This window comes from Osmerus mordax, chromosome 21, assembly GCF_038355195.1.
Source record: "Osmerus mordax isolate fOsmMor3 chromosome 21, fOsmMor3.pri, whole genome shotgun sequence".
Lineage (NCBI taxonomy): Eukaryota > Metazoa > Chordata > Actinopteri > Osmeriformes > Osmeridae > Osmerus > Osmerus mordax.
In genome coordinates this window covers 11927238-11944737 of record NC_090070.1, presented here as the reverse complement: position 1 = coordinate 11944737, position 17500 = coordinate 11927238, and the positions used below count along the sequence as shown (strand labels likewise).

Genomic DNA, 17500 nt, shown 5'->3' with positions numbered 1-17500 from the left:
GTTTATGTGTGTGTCATGCGTGTCTGTTTGTCTGTGTCATGTGTGTGTGTGTGTAGGTGAGTATGCTTTCATGGGGTCTCTGATCATCAGGGAGGTGGTGAACAAGCTCCTGACTAAAGGTCTGGACAAAGCCAAGGTCCTGCTGCTGTCTGGGAGCAGGTAGGTGTGTGTGTGTGTGTGGGTGTGATAAAATCCCAGAACAAGCCTTCTGTCTGTTGTAAACGAGGACGTGCTCTTACCTCACCTGATCCCCCCTCCCTCACCTGATCCCCCCTCCCTCCCTGATCCCCCCTCCCCCCCCTCCCCCCCAGTGCGGGCGGCACCGGGGTGCTGCTGAACGTGGACCGCGTGGCAGAGCAGCTGCTGCTACAGGGTTTCCCAGAAGTGAGGGTCAGGGCCCTGGTGGACTCAGGCTGGTTCCTGGACAACAAGCCCTACAGGAAGACAGCCTGCCTGGACACCATCAGCTGCGCCCCCACAGAGGCTGTGGAGAGGGGGATCAGGTGAGGGAGGGGGGATCAGGTGAGGGAGGGGGGATCAGGGAGGGAGGGGGGATCAGGTGAGGGAGGGGGGATCAGGGAGGGAGGGGGGATCAGGTGAGGGAGGGGGGATCAGGTGAGGGAGGGGGGATCAGGGAGGGAGGATGAGGGAGGGAGGGGGGATCAGGTGAGGGAGGGGGGATCAGGGAGGGAAGGGGGATCAGGGAGGGAGGGGGGATCAGGTGAGGGAGGGGGGATCAGGGAGGGAGGGGGGGATCAGGTGAGGGAGAGGGGGATCAGGTGAGGGAGGGGGGATCAGGTGAGGGAGGGGGGGATCAGGGAGGGAGGGGGGGATCAGGTGAGGGAGGGGGGGATCAGGTGAGGGAGGGGGGATCAGGGAGGAAGGGGGGATCAGGTGAGGGAGGGGGGGATCAGGGAGGGAGGGGGGGATCAGGTGAGGGAGGGGGGGATCAGGGAGGGAGGGGGGGATCAGGTGAGGGAGGGGGGGATCAGGTGAGGGAGGGGGCATCAGGGAGGGAGGATGAGGGAGGGAGGGGTAGTGTGATGGATGGAAGGGTTGTTGGGTGATGACATACTTCCTGTTTCCTGTGCAGGTACTGGGGAGGAATGTTATTGGGTGATGACATACTTCCTGTTTCCTGTACAGGTACTGGGGAGGGGTGTTATTGGGTGATGACATACTTCCTGTTTCCTGTACAGGTACTGGGGAGGGGTGGTTCCTGAGGCCTGTAGACAAGTCCATAGAGGAGAGGAGTGGAACTGCTTCTTTGGATATAAAGTCTTCCCCACCATACAGAGTAAGAGAGTGTGTGTGCCAGCGTCTGGTGTGTGTGTGTGTGTGTGTGCTGGGGGTCTGAAGATAGTGTTAATGTGTGCTCATATTTGTCTCTGTGTGTGTATCTGTGGTGTGTATATCTCTGTGTGTGTGTGTGTGGGCAGGTCCAGTGTTCCTGGTCCAGTGGCTGTTTGACGAGGCCCAGCTAATGGTGGACAATGTTCACCTGGCGGGGCGCCCCCTGCTGGAGACTCAGTGGAGATACATCCAGACCCTGGGGCAGCAGCTACGACACACACTCCAGGACGTGCCGTAAGACACACACACACAGAGACACACACACACACACACTCACACAGAGACACACACACACACTCACACATAAACGGGTGTATTGACGTGTATTGATGTGTATTGATTGACAGGGCCATGTTTGTTCCTGCCTGTCTGTCTCATGAGACCATCACCAAGAGGTCAGTCTTGTTCATCTGTTTATGACCTCACAGCAACATTATTACCTCACAGCAACATTATGACATCACAACAGGGTTATAACAATATCATACAACCATTACCCACCTCCATCTCTGCAGTCATTGGCTGGACATCCAAGTCCAAGGCACCTCCCTCCCCAGAGCCCTCCACTGCTGGGACCGCAGTCTCCACGCCAACGCCCGTGGCAACGGCAGCCATGGCAACCACCACAACAACCACCAAAAACACTCCAAGGCCCCACCCCTGAGGGGCTGTCCCATGCATTTGATTGACAGCTGTCCCTGGCCCCAATGCAACCCCACCTGCCCCTCGGTCAGGGACCAGCTGACGGGGCAGGAAGTGGGCGTGATGCAGTTCCTGAAACATCTGGGCTTCGACGTGCAGAAGGTGGCGCAGCAGCAGGGCCTGGACCCAGGGAGGCTACTGGGCATGCTCAATAACGGCAACTAGAGGGGGGGGGAGGAGGAGGGGGAGGAGGGGGGGGGAGGAGGAGGAGGGGGGGGAGGGGGGGGGGGGGGGGGTGGAGGGGGGGGGGGGGGGGGGGGGGATTAAATGTTGAAGTGGTAGAGTAGTCGTTGTCTGGAACAGAATTCTGCGCAGTGGAACTGGAGATTGGAACCTGGAATGTGGAAGGCAAGTTTGAATCTCAGCCGACTTTCAGTTGAGGATGTTTAGATTCGACGAACCTGAGCAGATAAACAGAGTCTGGCCACAACACTGGAAACAGTGAAAACCAAGACTGACATTAATCAAAATCAATCAATGTTTTTAACAGACATTACACATGGCCCAGTATGAAATTCAGTCACAGTATTCTTCAGGATGAACAGAAGATTTTACTATATATATTTAAGCTTTTTTGTTCAATTTCTTGTTTATGGTTGAGTAAATTGAGTATATTGTTTATAACGTTATAACTTTAGACTTTTCAGGTAGTTTATACCTGGAGGAAAAATACAAGATGTACATTTATGAACATGTAATTTGCTTCTCTAAGAACATCTATGAAAATACACAGATACACATGATATAGTACAAGGTATATTATACATAGAGATATATAACACTTTTGTATAATGTAGGACTTACAAACTCAAAACTCTGAGTGCCTGAGTTCTCAACTAAACAAAAGAGAGAGAGATGGAGAGGGTGACAAAGAGTGAAAAAAGAGATAGAAAGGAGAGGATGTGAGAGAATAATCAAACATGTAGCGCATCTTCTGGCACTCTGAGAATTACAATAGAAAATCTTAATGGAGAGTTCATTTCGGTCTCTGTGTAAAATGTAAATGTTCTCTTTCTTTTCTGGATGGATTTGCATTGTCATAACAAACAGATGAGGTCGACAAGTATTCTGAAAACCAATCTTAGTGTTCAGGTTCTGGGTTCCGCTCAATGTAACTATGGAAACGCATACATTTTGCTCTGTCATTATTTAAGTGTTAATGAAGTTTAACTAGAGATTATTTTGTGCACCATCAACACAAGGAACGTAAATAAACACTATAGGCCACACCAAGGACGAATCAAACATATTTTATTAAAAAGCACTGTGTGCGGAAACACACAGACACCACATAAAAAAATAAGCGTTAAATATGAAAACAAAAAACCTGGAGACTATTTAAATAGCTTCCCGTTCCAGTGGTCAGTTATGAGATCATTTCCAGTATACACTAACCAATCAGATTCTTCTATATTAAAAAGTTACGTTAGCACCATGGCAACAGTAGAGATGAGCTGAACACGCTGATGAAATCACCACTGTCTAAACAATAAAACATTAAAAAACATTTTCTCTGCATTAAAAAACAGACTCTCTATTTGTTCACAGTATAAAAGTGCTAGTATTAATCAAGAAAGATGCCAGAAAAACTAGTAAAAACTAGTTTGTACAGTTTGAGGGGGAAGGCCTTATCTATTTCCTCTGGATTCCCACAGAGCAAAAAAAATAAAGATTCCTTTTGACTAAAAAGGCAGCAGTTTCTGGGTTCCAGTTAAACTCCCACGTGTCCAGAGACAAAACTGTCTGCTAACAGATGCATCTTTGCACTTCCTGTTTACACTACGACTCCTCCAGGACACAGGCATGCCTCTCATGCACGGCTCTACATGACCAAGGGTTTCCTATTCAGAGTATGTAGTCTGGCCCGGTCGGGTCAGAACAGTCTGGCCGGCTGGCGTCAGAACAGTCTGGCCGGTCGGGTCAGAACAGTCTCCTTCCAGCCTCCGGGTCGTCGGTGTAGGGGGCCTAACAGCTGGAGTCCTGGAGAGGGTTATTAAATTGTGAAATTAGGAGATGGGACTGATCAAAGAAACACACACATAGGCACGGAAGCATGCATGCGGCCACACACACACAGAGACACACCACACACACACCTGACTGGTGAGTTTCTGAGCAGAGTGGGGGGCGTTTCTGCTCGTGGACGGTCTGAAGACGAGTGATCAGGAACTTCTTATCCTCTCCTTCCTGGAGAGAGAGAGAGAGGGGGGGGCGAGAGAGAGAGAGAGAGGGGGGAGAGAGAGGGAGAGATGTATAGTTGGTGTCTAGGGTAACCCGTAGAGTGTTCTAGAGTGTTGAGTCAGGAGTGTTCTAGAGTGTTGAGTCAAGAGTGTTCTAGAGTGTTTGTGTGTTGAGTCCTACGTTCTCTATCTGCTCCTGCAGCAGGCTGATGATCTTCCTCTGTCCGTCCAGCACCTGGGTGTGGAAGTAGATGACTATCCTGGAGGAGAGGAGGGGAGCAGGTGTGAGTGTGTGTATGTGAGGTTGTGTGTGTCGATATGATGTGTGTGTGTGTGTGTGTGGCCTCCACTCACAGGAAGATTGAGAGCGGCCAGGAAGATGAAGAGGGGGTTCTCCACCAGGTAGGTGTAGGCCCACACCAGCCAGGACAGTTTGGGGTTCCCAGCCTCCAGCTGCAGCACCCAGCGCTTCCCGCTCTGGAACATGGTGGCCAGGCCCCGGAACGGGCCGCAGTGGCGCCGACGGCTCGATACTGAGAGGGGGGGGGGGGGGTTAGAGGTGTGTGTGTGTGGGTAAAGGTGTGTGTGTGTGTCAGACACAGCCCTACCTCCACATGGTGTAGGGACGGACACGGCCGCGCCCAGGAAGGACGGGAAGCAGAGCAGCGTGATGAAGATGGTGGTCATCTGACTGGCCCGGTAAGGCTTCCTGGGGGCCTGGCAGTTCAGCATCAGACTGGTCTGGGGGGACGGGGCGGGGGTTAGGGGCGGGGTTAGGGGCGGGGTTAGGGGGCGCTGGATTCTAGTCATGGTTATTACAGCTATGATTGAGGTTGTGATCATGGTGTTGCCATGGTTGAGACTGTCATGGTTGTGGTCATGGTTCTCATGGTTGTCATGGTGAGTGAATGGTTGTCATGGTGAGTGAGTGGTTGTCATGGTGAGTGAGGGGTATGGAGAGCAGGGAGCAGGGGGGTGAACAGCACCCCCAACCTGACACACACACACACACATTTTATTCACAAGGAAGGGAACTAGTATCTGAGAGGTGTGTGAGTGTGTGTGAGTGTGTGTGAGTGTGTGTGTGTTTCCTACCAGGCCAGGGTTTGTCCATAGATGAGTTCTAGAACATTCCGGGCTATATCAAACACAGGCTTCCTCCTCCTCTTCAGAACCTTCTCAGAGAACAACCTGCAGAGGGAGAGGGGGGGGGGGAGAAGGAGAACATGTAATATGCAGAGGTAGAGAGAGACAGAGACAGACAGGTAGAGAGAGAGACAGGTACCTCCAGAGGAACTCTCCAAACAAGGTGTCCAGGATGGTGAAGATGAAGTCCATCAGGAGGAAGCGGTACAACTCCTGACCTACAAAACTCTCCCAGCACTGAACACACACACACACACGCACGTTAACACTGGAGATACACATACTACAATGTGGAGACAGAAAACTGGAGTGTTGGGACAGATCCAGACTCAAACACTAGAACAGTCCTAGAACCCTAGGGGCAGTAGGACCCGGGGGCTGCTCACCTGCAGGCGTACACTGTGCGGGTTGGCTGCTATCCTGCCCAGCCAGTGGTAACACAGCACTCCCAACACACTGGCCTTCAGCATCAGGTTCCTGCCGATGGCCACGTAGGTGCGCACGCTGGGCGAGTCGTACTCCTCCATCCAGGCGGCAGCGTTGAAGAGGCCAGGGAGCAGCAGGTTGATGACGGACACCACCACAGGAAGAGCGAGCAGGCTGGCCTCCTTCAGCAGAGGGTTACTGCTGTGCCGGGCTCTGTACTGGAGGTCCTGGGGGGGGGGGGAGAAGGGAGAGGGGAGAGGTCAGAGGGGTGAGGAGAGAGGGAGGTGAGGAGGGATGGAGAGACAGATACACACACACCTCAGACACACACACATACACACCTCACACACCTCAGACACACACACACCTCAGACACACACACATACACACCTCAGACACACAAACACCTCACACACCTCAGACACACACACATACACACCTCAGACACACACACACAAACACCTCACACACCTCAGACACACACACACACCTCAGACACACACACACACACACCTCAGACAAACACACACACACCTCAGACACACACACACACACACCTCAGACACACACACACCTCAGACACACACACACACACCTCAGACACACACACACCTCAGACACACACACACACACCTTGTGCATGTACTCAGAGAAGTAGTAGACAGCCAGGGCGCAGGCCACGGTGCTGCCGGTGCAGATGGCCCAGGCCAGGCTGTGGACAGTCAGTCTCCACAGCCTCTGAGCCCAGGAACGCTGCTCCTGCCCCCGGCCCAGCTCCGCTAGCAGCTCCTGGGGGGGGGGGGGGGGGGGGAAGAGAGGGAGGGATAGGAGGAGAGGGAGGGTGGAAGGGAGGGAGGGATAGGAGGAGAGGGAGGGTGGAAGGGAGGGAGGGAGAGGGATAGGGTGGGAGAGAGGGAGGGAGAGAGGGAGGGATAGGGAGGGAAGGATAGGAGAGAGGGAGGGGGAGTAGTGAATGCGAGAGAAAATATATGACCTCATCACATTGGTTTTCACTAAGTGTGTGGGAGCAGAAATACTGTGTGTTCCCATGAACAGTGTGTGTGTGTGTGTGTGTGTCCAGCCCTACCTTGATCTGGGTGCTGATGTTCTCCGACATGAGTCTGACTGATGACCTCTTGATGACCTTGAAATCCCAGGAGCAGAACACCTTCAAGGCCAGCAGGCCGCACGACTTGTCTATCCTGAAACTCTTGCCGAACGACTTGGACATGCTGGACACACACACACACCAGACACACACGTCAGAGGTACATCATACACACACAAAGCACCCAGACACTAATAAAAAAGGCATGGAAAAACTTAAAAACACAAACGCTATACAAACCCCCCCCCCCCCCCACACACACACACCTGTAGACGAGGATGATGCAGGTGATGAAGAAAGCCATTCCGATGGTGAAGAAGTAGGCAAGCGGCATGTTGTAGGACAGATGGTGACAGGAGGTGACGGTAGCAGAGCCGGTAGCAGAGCCGGTATCAGAGCCGGTACCGTTAAAGCTCTCTCTCTCACAACTCTTGTACAGGGTGAAGTTACTGTAGTAGCCATAGTACAGCACCGAGTCAGAGAAATAACCCTGAGAGGAGGAGAGAGAGAGAGAGAGAGAGAGAGAGAGAGAGAGAGAGAGAGAGAGAGAGAGAGAGAGAGAGTGATCAAAATGACTCCACACCACCCTCTCCATCCCCCCCCTCCCCCACCCCATGTGGTGGGTCTCCGGTCCTCACCCCTCCGGTGAGCAGCTCCAGCCCAGAGAAGGGCTGCCCTCCCAGGGGAGGGTCCGGGGGTCTGACGGCCTGGGGCAGCACCAGGAAGAGCCCCGTCACCAGGAACAGGAAGCAGTTGAAAAACAGCAGGGTCTTCAGGAACAGGAAGTAGGAGAGCACGCCGGTGCCGAAGCGGCCGCTCACCCTCTTCAGCGCCACCTGCCACAGGTGGAGGGAGTGCAGGAAGGAGAGCCAGCTGTACCAGCCCTGCCTCAGGGCCTGGGGGAGGGGAGGGGGGGGGTGTGAATGAGATGGAGAAGTAAGAGGAAATGGAAAGGAGGAGGAGGAGGAGGACGTATGTTACATTCCTGACAGCAACAGTGTTGAAACAGTGTCCGGTCAGCCTGTTTAGACAGCCGAATGTGTTTTTTTTTTAAAACAGGAATTTGCTGCCTGTTGTTGTCGTCAGGACTCACGGTGATGATGTCATTCTTGAGGAGACTGCAGCAGGGGATCCGGCTCCGGGACAAGGAGCGAGGGTCTTTATGACACTCCGACCTGGGAGAGAGGAAGGGGGGAGGGAACATAGACCATACGTTACATACAAGTTAGAGAGAGAGAGAGAGAGAGAGAGAGAGAGAGAGAGAGAGGAGAGAGAGAGAGAGAGAGAGAGAGGGGGGTGACAGTGTACCTGAGCTCTCTCTTCTCAGCCACACTGAGTGGCATGGCTCTGAGCATCCTCACCCTGTCACTCAGAGACAGGTTCTGGAGGTTGTTCACCAGCAGGTCCCTCTTATCCACTACACACACACACACACACACACACACACACACACACACACACACGTTAGTTACATCGAGTGATCTGTGTGTCTGTGTTCAAGCGTGTGTGTGTGTTCCCTCACCTCGTCCGGAGTCGCTGCCGTCGGTCTCCACGCCGTAACCACGGATACTGGGGCGTGCGGAGCGGGAGAAGTCTCTGATGGAGGGCCGGCTCTGTCTGCGCCTCCTCAGCTGCATGGTCCTGTTGTAGTACTGAGAGATCACTGCGCCTCTGCTCCTACCTGCACACATGCAGTATACACACTTAAATACATACCGTGTATACACACACACACACACACATGCAGTATACACACTTAAATATATACCGTGTATACACACACACACACGCATGCGGCCCAGCGGAGGTGGTGGACTGACCGATGGTTCTGCTGGGCATGGAGGACAGGATCCTGAGGGTGGCGGAGGACCAGCGCTCCTCCACCAGGGGGTCCACCTGCCTCCCCCCCCCCTCCTCCTCCTCGTCCTCCCCCCTCGCCATCCCCCTTGCGCCCGGTCCAGGGCTCAGAGCCTGGGCGGGGCAGGTTGGGTACTAGGTCTGAGAAGGGGGAGAGGAGGGAGAGACAGGAAGGGAGGGGGAGAGGGAGAAAAAGAGAGGGAAATTATATTCTCAATCTTTTCTCTCGCTCACACACACACAGATACAGTGTGATGCACATTTTCTCATCCCCCTCTCCCCGTGTACACACACACACACACACACACACGTACACAGACACACACACACACGTACACACACACCTTGCTCCTCCTCGTCCAGGTCTCTCTGCAGCTGCTGCAGTTCCATCCCCTGTGAAGATCCTCCATCCTGACTCTGCTCTGCTATCAGCTGACTGAACGAGTCATGGACCCCCTCCTCATCCGCGGGGCTCCTGGTACACACACACGCACACACACGCACACACACGCACACGGGACAGTTTAGGAGGCGTGACAGTCACGTAGTCCAGGCCACAGAACCCTGTTGGAGGGGGTTCTGTCTCCATGGGGACCTTTTACAGCAGAGCACCACAGGAAGTGAGTCACACAGCAGATCAGAGATCACTGTGTATCAGATGCTCAGGAGACACACACACACACACATGAAAGCACAAACACACACATACACACACACATGAAAGCACAAACACACACACACACACACACATCACATGAAAGCACACACACATCACATGAAAGCACACTCACACACACACACACACATCACATGAAAGCACACACACATCACATGAAAGCACACACACACACACACACATGAAAGCACACACACACAAAGAGTATTTGTCTGCAGAAACAAAGGAGCTCCAGACACTAGGGGGAGAGAGAGAGAGAGACATAGAGAGAGAGACAGAGAGAGAGAGCATGAAGTAGAGAGGGATGAATGGAGGAGAGGAGGAGAGGAGGAAAGGAGAGGAGAGCTTCTCACTCTAGTCCAGCTTCTAGGAGGTGGGGGTTTAGTTCAAAGTTGACGTTTCGAGACATTCTTATCTTCTCTTCCTCCTTCTCTCCTCTCTTTCCCTCTGACAGACTGTCATCCAATCACAAAGAGGGGTCGCACCCTCTCAGAGACCGCCCCCCCTGTCATTGTGGTGGACCTGAGGAGAGAGAGAGGGGGAGAGGGAGAGAGAGAGAGAGAGAGAGAGGGGGGGGGGAGAGAGAGAGAGAGTAGAAAGAATGTTAGGCTCTATAGGGTGGGGCTGATTTGAGGACAATTCTGTATTCTAGTCTCAGCTTGCCCCAGCTCTCTCACACACACACACACACTCACATACACACACACACACACACACACACACACACACACAGGAGTCATTATTTCATTCTACTCTGTGAATGACGTGCCAGTGTGAGTGACACTCTTCTCACCGTGTGACACAGTTGAAGGGTTAAGAGTATGCCACACGTGTGTGTGTGTGTGTGTGTGTGTGTGTGTGTGTGTGTGTGTGTGTGTGAGAAACAGTGAGATGCATGTGTTGATTTTTCCACACAGCCCCATTTAATTAAGAAAATCTGTGTTTAGATAAGCTACATTGTTGCAAAACTGCAACAAACATTGTTTGTTTTTCCAACCACCAAGAACACAGTACTATATCAAAGAAGTTTGCCTTTATATCAGCCAGACAGACAGTCAGTCAGTCAGGCAGTCAGCCAGTCAGAATGGACTCTGGACAGCAGAGTTCAGGTGAGCAGTAACAATGTTGGGAGTGTTTACACTATCCAGCTGAGCTTACCCCGAAAGACTGGCATTAAGCTGTTAGGACTGTATTGTGTGTGTGTATGGTGTGTGGGTGTGTGGTGTGTGTTTGTGAGTGTGTGGTGTGTGTGTGTGGTGTGTGTGTGTTTGTGAGTGAGTGTGTGTGTGTGGTGTGTGTTGTAATTCTGGATGTTGGTCCGTGGGTTTGTTGCCTTATTCTTTTCCAGGCAAAGAACTTCTCCTTTATGAATCATCACAGGCTTCTGGGGAGGGGTCAACAGCCAATCAGCACAGAGGGATGTGAGGGGCCCAGTACTGTGTGTGCGTGTGTGTGTGTAAAATAGGTCAGTTAGTGTGTGCTCTAGTGTGTGTGTGTGTGAGAAGTTCGGGGAGATTTTGGACAGAAAAATGGGAAACAGACCCTGCAAAGGATGGGTCTGTACTACAGCATGGACGGGACCCAGCTGAGTGTGTGTGTGTGTGTGTGTGTGTAAGAACACAGAGAGCAGAGGGCTAAAGAAAACAGTAAGAACAATGTGGGGAAAGGACAGAGGAGAAGAAGCAGAGTCAAGAGTGAAATAAGAGAGAGAGAGAGAGGGGAGAGAGAGAGAGAGAGAGAGAGAGAGAGAGAGAGAGAGAGAGAGAGAGAGAGAGAGAGAGAGAGAGAGAGAGAGAGTGAAGAGAAAAGAGAGAGAGAGAGAAGAGAGAGGGAGAAGAGAGGAGAGAGAGAAGAGAAGAGAGAGAGAGAAGAGAGAGGGAGAAGAGAGGAGAGAGAGAGAAGAGAAGAGAGAGGGAGAAGAGAGGAGAGAGAGAAGAGAAGAGAGAGAGGCCATTGTGAATTTGAGAACAGGGATGAGTGAGGAGAGTAAATTATAAACAAGAACATGTCCATAAAATCCTCCCATAGCAAGAAAAACACGGAAATGTGGGAGTAATTATGACGCACACACACACACACCACAACGTTGCCCTGTGGTGCTAAAATCGTCCCAAGTATTTTGTGGTCACAGAGAGGTCACGTCAGACAGATAAAACAATAATAATAGTAACAAATTTCGGCTGCAGGGCCTAGATTTAGGACACCACTATGCGCTACAAGGTCAGTTAGTATTCCCATGGCAACAAACTATAGAATGTGGTGCTGCAAGCAGACGTCAACACTGATGAATGTATGATTTCAATTCTGAGTAAACACATAGCTATCGAAACCACAAAGACATGCCCAGGATGCCGTCAAGCAAGGTGTGCCAAGTGTTTGTTTGAATACCATGCGTTGTCAATTTTCCACAATTACTTCACTGCTTTCCAAATAATCTAGTGCCTGGTCTGGTCTTGTTGGAGAGGAGGGGTGGGGGTGAAGCTGGGAGTGAGGGGGTGAGAGTGAGGGGGGGACGGGACCGATTTATGATCTGTGTTGTGCGGGAACCGTGAACCGAGTATCTGTGTTCAAATGAGCAAAAGTAGGATTTAATGAACGGAACTCGGCTGTTGAGTTAAATCCAATATTAAGTTACTAATCACGCAGCCTGTCGTCTAACGTTACAGCTGTCATACTTGGTTTTGTATCAAAAGACCAGAACAAAAATAAACCCAAGTCAGAAGTGGTTGGACAGAAGCGTTTGTCCAACCGCCAGACTCTACCCTCAGTTTTGCAGAGCGAGCTTAACGGGTGAACGGCCGTACTGGCGACAAATCAACCGTGTCTCACGGATGACGGATTCTGACAGCGAAGCCTAGCCTACAACAACGTCTCACATTTACAGTCTCTCTCTTGCTTGCCTCCGTGGACACCAAGAGAAAAATGTAAATCCCTAAACTGTAGCCTACTATTTTAAAAGTGGACACAAAAATGACTGAGTAGGCTGGGTAGTTTGAACGTTGGATTGTTTTCTAAACCGGGTCATAAAGTTTCAGAGTGAAGTTGCAACAATAGCCTGGGGACAGCGCGACCGTTGCCAACGGTTTAACAACACCATAAAAGATCACATAAATGCAAATCAATATAACAGTTGGGATAGTGTAGGCTACACTATAAAACAACAGTTCAATTCGTTCACTCACCCGGTTGGAACTCGCTGGACCTGTTAGAAACTTTCCTCTTGCAGCTCAATCTGCGCTGCGCTGCCCCACAGTCAAAATACCTCGGCATGGGTATCTAGGCAGCGGAGCTGTCCATTGTCGCATAGGGGTGTCAAAAGTTGATTTAGCGTGTTAAAAGTTAATAACGGACGACAAAGTAGATTTTCTTTTCGCTCAAGTTGGCTTTGACCGTCAGTCGTCCTGCCAAACCATCTACCTTCTGGTCTGTTTCAGTCCAGTCTCACTGAAGCGATGTAATCGACTTCACTAACATATAGAACCCCCCCCCCCCTCAAAAAAAGTTCCCGACAAATAGTAGACTCCAATTCATTGCTGTTCCCTAATCGTACAGGATTTAGGACAACTGTTCTGTCCTGTCCTGGCCTGTCCTGGCTGTCCGCTGACGTGAGATTCATTCCACAACAGATAAAAATGTGCTCTTTAAAGGAATGTTCTATACTTTGTTTCTATTGTTTGAAGCAGGTTCAAACAATCACTGCCACGTACATCTATGGGCCAGTCGAATAGTATCCTCGTAGCCTATGTCAATTGTCTCAACAGGCAAGCAGGAATGCAACGCAAATGAATACATATTTCTGATGACATGGACAAGAGCCAGTTGCGTAACGATGTCTGAACAAGCGAAGCAAAGCAACATAACATGTCGCAAGTCTAAGACAATGCTTCGCATGACTAATCAGTATTCGTATTCTCCTCTATTACTTATTCATAACAAAGGATTGAGATAAATTCATAACCGAAATGTAATATTTGGGCAAACTCACCTGTTCTGTGATTGTTCGTTTGTTTTCTAAAATACACCTGGCTGCACCTACAGCTTTTTAGGGAGGAGCAGCAACGGAACTCTGGGATATGTAGTTTAAGGTAGATAAGTAGGTAACCGTTAAAACACTCGCTCTAGATAAGTAGGTAACCGTTAAAACACTCGCTCTGGATAAGAGCGTCTGCTAAATGACTAAATGTAAAACCACCTAACCGTTAAAACCACTAAAGAAAAAATCGCATACACGCGGAATTACGTTGATTTCACCCAATTTCACGAGATATTTTTGACGCTATGACTGTGTCGATCTCTTTACCAGTAGGCCTTTTCTGGAATGTCAGAATGACACCCAACGTTAACCCCAATAGTTTCCATATAGCCTACTTAGAGACGTCTTTGATAACTGGTTTGTGGTTGTGTGGGAGTTTTCTGCAGCCAGCATTCATGCAGAAATCCGTCTTTGACTGCAGTGTCAACAGACATTAATCTCTGTAGCTCTGTCTGACACACACACACACACACACACGTACACACACAGACACACACGCAGACACATGGTTAGTCCACTTCTGTCATAGCAGCAGATACTCAGAGCAACTACCTGAAACAGGAAGGAAATGTTTGTTCTCCCCGCACACAGGAGTGTGTGTGAGTGAGAGAGATAAACAGTGAGAGAGACATCTATACATATATTGCCTATACACATACTGTTAATATATACATAGAGAGAGAGATTACATTTACATTACATTTAGTCATTTAGCAGACGCTCTTATCCAGAGGCGACTTACAGTAAGTACAGGGACATTCCCCCGAGGCAAGTAGGGTGAAGTGCCTTGCCCAAGGACACAACATCAGTTGGCATGACCGGGAATCGAACTGGCAACCTTCGGATTACTAGCCCGATTCCCTCACCGCTCAGGCCACTCTGACTCCCTATACACAGCAAGAGAGACGTCTATAATATGTCTTCTATGTTCATGCTTATTACACAGAGAGTTTCCATACCAAGACCAAGGGAGTCAGGTGGCTGAGTGGTGAGGGAATCGGGCTAGTAATCCGAAGGTTGCCAGTTCGATTCCCGATCATGCCAACTGACGCTGTGTCCTTGGGCAAGACACTTCACCCTGCTTGCCTCGGGGGAATGTCCCTGTACTTACTGTAAGTTGCTCTGATAAGAGCGTCTGCTAAATGACTAAATGTAAATGTAAATGTAAGACCCCCCCTCTCCCTACTCACCCTGGTCAGGACAATCCTCCTGGCCTATGAAGGTGTGTGTGTGCGTGTGTGTGTGTGCGTGTGTGCATATGCCTGCCTCTGCATAGGAAGTGTGTGTTTCTGTGAGTTGTCAACACTGCTCAATATTTATAGACTCAGCTTCAAATCGTTTCTACATTTCCTGTCATGTGACGTCCGTCAGAGCAGTACGGTGAAGTTCACACATCCAGGCTGATCTGGAGTCTGTTGAAGTGTGCTCGGTGTGTGAGGGTGGGCAGAGCCGTCTGCGTACGCGGAAGAGGTTTGTGTGATGCGAGTGTGTGTTTAGGGTGTCTGTGTGTGTGTCTGTGTTGAATGCAGAGGAAACATTGGAGGATGAAGTACGCAAAGACTGTCAAGTTCCGAACAATGCTTTCAAGTAAGATATTTGTGTGTGTAGGTGTGTGTCTGTGTGCATGTCCGTGTCTCTCTGTGTGTGGTTGTGTGTGGGGTTCTACAGAGTGTGTGTGTCTCTGTATGTGTGTGAATACCTAAAAACAAAGTATTTATTTCAGATGATTCTACCTGGAATAAGCAAATATGTACCTGACAACCAAATATGTTCTTTTATTTCTGAGAGAAAATGTACAGCTATCTAATTTCCTGTTGAAGTTCTGAAGAATTTGTGTGTATTACTTCCTGTGATGTTTGCAACTACTGCCTACTTGCTTCTCATTGGTCAGAGATGTTACCATGTGACAAAGCAAATATGACTCTTACTCCCCTTCCCCCTCTTCCTTCCTTTCTCTCTCTTACTGGTACTTTCTAATCCACCCCTGCCACCCTGCCCCCTCTCCCCTCCCTCCCTCTCGCCCTGTCCCCTTCGCCCTCTTACCCTCTCTCCCCCCTCTCCCCTCTCTCCCCTCTCTCTCCCCCCTCTCCCCCCTCTCTCCCCCCTCTCCCCTCTCCCCCCTCTCTCCCCCCTCTCCCCTCTCTCCCCCCTCTCCCCCCTCTCCCCTCTCTCCCCTCTCTCCCCCACAGGTGACAGTGGTGACTCCATCGTATCCGATGAGTCATGCATCTACTATCAGACTGAGATCTTTACCAGCTTCCCAGCTCCCAGGCTTACAGGCCCCACGTCAGACAGAGGGAGCGGGTATACAGCGTGGCCCAGGATGCAGAGCCGAAGCCTGGGGAGAACTGCCGTCATGTTCTCCTGGCTAGAGGTTCCAAAGACAAGGCCTCCAGTGAGCCTCTGAGGAGCCTGGCTGTGTGTATGCAGGCAAAGAGGGAGGCCAGGTAGGCCTCACACACACACACACACACATACACACACATGCACAAGCACACATTCTCACACACGCACAAATTTACTGATGAATTTCACCAGAAGCCAGATAAAGTTGAGAGCAGTGGATAGACAATCGTTCCTGTTCCAACCTGTCAATCAGGGACAGGAGGAGACTGCAGATGCGTTCCATTGGCTCCTGGGGAGTCGTGGAGGCGGAGCCAGAGCATCGCCAGGAAGAGGCTCTGGCAGCAGGTGGGAGGGGCCATCCCAAGGCTGCTGCCATGGAGACAGACACTGCACACCATCGAGGGTGAGAAACAAGGACTGTGTGTGTGTGTCTGTGTGTTCAGTACCTGTGTGCATGTACCCACACAACACCTTCACACACAACCTTTCCCCTCATCCCCATCCTCTCTCCTCTCCCCCTCCTCCTCTCCCTCGTCCTCACCCCCCCCCCCGCCCCCGCCACCGCCCCCCCCCCCCCCCCCCCCCCCGCCGCCCCCCCAGGGAGGTTTGGTGTGGGTGTGAAGGCATACTTCCTGTTCCTGAGGTACCTGATCTTCTGCAGCCTGCTGCACTGTCTTATCATCTCCGGCTCCATCCTGGAACCTTCCAGGCGCTTCGGCAGAGGCAACACCACAGGTGAGGCGTAGGGGGCAACACCACAGGTGAGGCGTAGGGGGCAACACCACAGGTGAGACGTAGGGGGCAACACCACAGGTGAGGCGTAGGGGGCAACACCACAGGTGAGGCGTAGGGGGGCGCTCTCCAAACCCCCCCCCGCTGGGATTACAGAGACAGTCAGCTCACTTAGCGGATTTCTTTAATCCAAAGCGACGTGGTTTGGATCTGTGGAGCCTTTATACGAATGAAACTGTGTTAATAATGTGTAGTTTTATTTCTGATGTCATGTGTTGACGTTGTCATGTTGTTTTTGTTGACGCTGTGCTTGTTCAGAACCGCTAGTGTGGGGAGGGAACGACACCTTTACAGACCTCTTCCTGGGCTCGGTGAGTGTGTGTGAGAGAGAATGTGTGTGTGTGTGTGTGTGTGAGAGAGAATGTGTGTGTGTTTGTGTGAGGGAATGTGTGTGTGTGTGTGTGAGGCAATGTGTGTGTGTGTGTGTGTGAGAGAGAGACAGAATGTGTGAGTGTTCCTTGTTCCCCTCTCTTACACTCTCTCCCTCAAACGTTCTCTCAGGGATTTCTGGGAACGTTCTCCTCTGTTCTACGGGTTCTACACGCGTGGTTCCCTGGACCTGCCGTGTCTGAACACCCCTCTGCTCTTCCTCATCGGAATCCTCAGCCTCCTCGTCCTCAGTCTGGTCATGGTGGTGCGGAGGTCAGTCCTGGAAATATGTCTGTGTGTGTGTGCGAGAGAGTCTGTGTGTGTGTGCGTGTGTGTGTGAGAGAGTCTGTTTGTGTGTGTGAGTCTGTGTGTGTGTGTGTGTGTGTGAGAGTCTGTGCGTGTGTGTGTGAGAGAGTCTGTGTGTGTGTGCGTGTGTGTGTGAGAGAGTCTGTGTGTGTGTGTGTGTGTGAGTCTGTGTGTGTGTGTGTGAGTGTGTGTGAGAGAGAGGTCTG

At 51.1% G+C, this 17500-nt stretch overlaps 2 protein-coding genes and 1 long non-coding RNA gene across 3 annotated transcripts in view; 2 read left to right on the top strand and 1 right to left on the bottom strand.

Annotated features, from left to right (window-relative positions):
* Window positions 1-2220, top strand: part of notum1b (notum, palmitoleoyl-protein carboxylesterase b) — an 8348-nt gene extending 6128 nt beyond the window's left edge. Inside the window, exons 6-11 of the mRNA XM_067259153.1 lie at window positions 57-159; window positions 312-503; window positions 1200-1297; window positions 1440-1587; window positions 1701-1748; window positions 1869-2220. Of these exons, the coding sequence (XP_067115254.1) occupies window positions 57-159; window positions 312-503; window positions 1200-1297; window positions 1440-1587; window positions 1701-1748; window positions 1869-2220 (941 nt within the window). The remainder of the gene's footprint in view (window positions 1-56; window positions 160-311; window positions 504-1199; window positions 1298-1439; window positions 1588-1700; window positions 1749-1868) is intronic.
* Window positions 2221-3292: 1072 nt separating this feature from the next.
* tmc6b (transmembrane channel-like 6b) lies at window positions 3293-12896 on the bottom strand. The gene is made up of 20 exons (XM_067259154.1): window positions 12631-12896; window positions 9802-9970; window positions 9109-9247; window positions 8736-8886; window positions 8438-8596; window positions 8224-8332; window positions 8009-8090; window positions 7554-7811; window positions 7182-7405; window positions 6895-7039; window positions 6441-6596; window positions 5768-6034; window positions 5521-5618; window positions 5331-5426; window positions 5188-5228; window positions 4844-5011; window positions 4586-4768; window positions 4417-4490; window positions 4152-4242; window positions 3293-4035 (listed from the first exon to the last, which is right to left on the bottom strand). The coding sequence occupies exons 2-20, from the start codon at window positions 9855-9857 to the stop codon at window positions 3953-3955; spliced, it is 2580 nt and encodes an 859-aa protein (XP_067115255.1). The 5' UTR covers window positions 9858-9970; window positions 12631-12896; the 3' UTR covers window positions 3293-3952.
* A 2054-nt stretch (window positions 12897-14950) lies between these two features.
* LOC136965578 (uncharacterized) lies at window positions 14951-16931 on the top strand. The gene is made up of 5 exons (XR_010879317.1): window positions 14951-15068; window positions 15671-15928; window positions 16081-16230; window positions 16428-16562; window positions 16878-16931. It is a non-coding gene; the product is annotated as an uncharacterized lncRNA (long non-coding RNA).
* The last annotated feature ends 569 nt before the right edge of the window (window positions 16932-17500 follow it).

Excerpts from the sequence above, each read along its gene's own strand:
- tmc6b (XM_067259154.1), bottom strand. The coding sequence starts at position 9,857 with ATGTCTCGAAACGTCAACTTTGAACTAAACCCCCACCTCCTAGAAGCT. Across the intron at positions 9,248-9,801 it reads CTCCTAGAAGCTGGACTAGA|GAGCCCCGCGGATGAGGAGG; the intron begins GTGAGAAGCTCT and ends TGTGTGTACCAG. Across the intron at positions 7,406-7,553 it reads TGGAGCTGCTCACCGGAGGG|GGTTATTTCTCTGACTCGGT; the intron begins GTGAGGACCGGA and ends TCCTCCTCTCAG.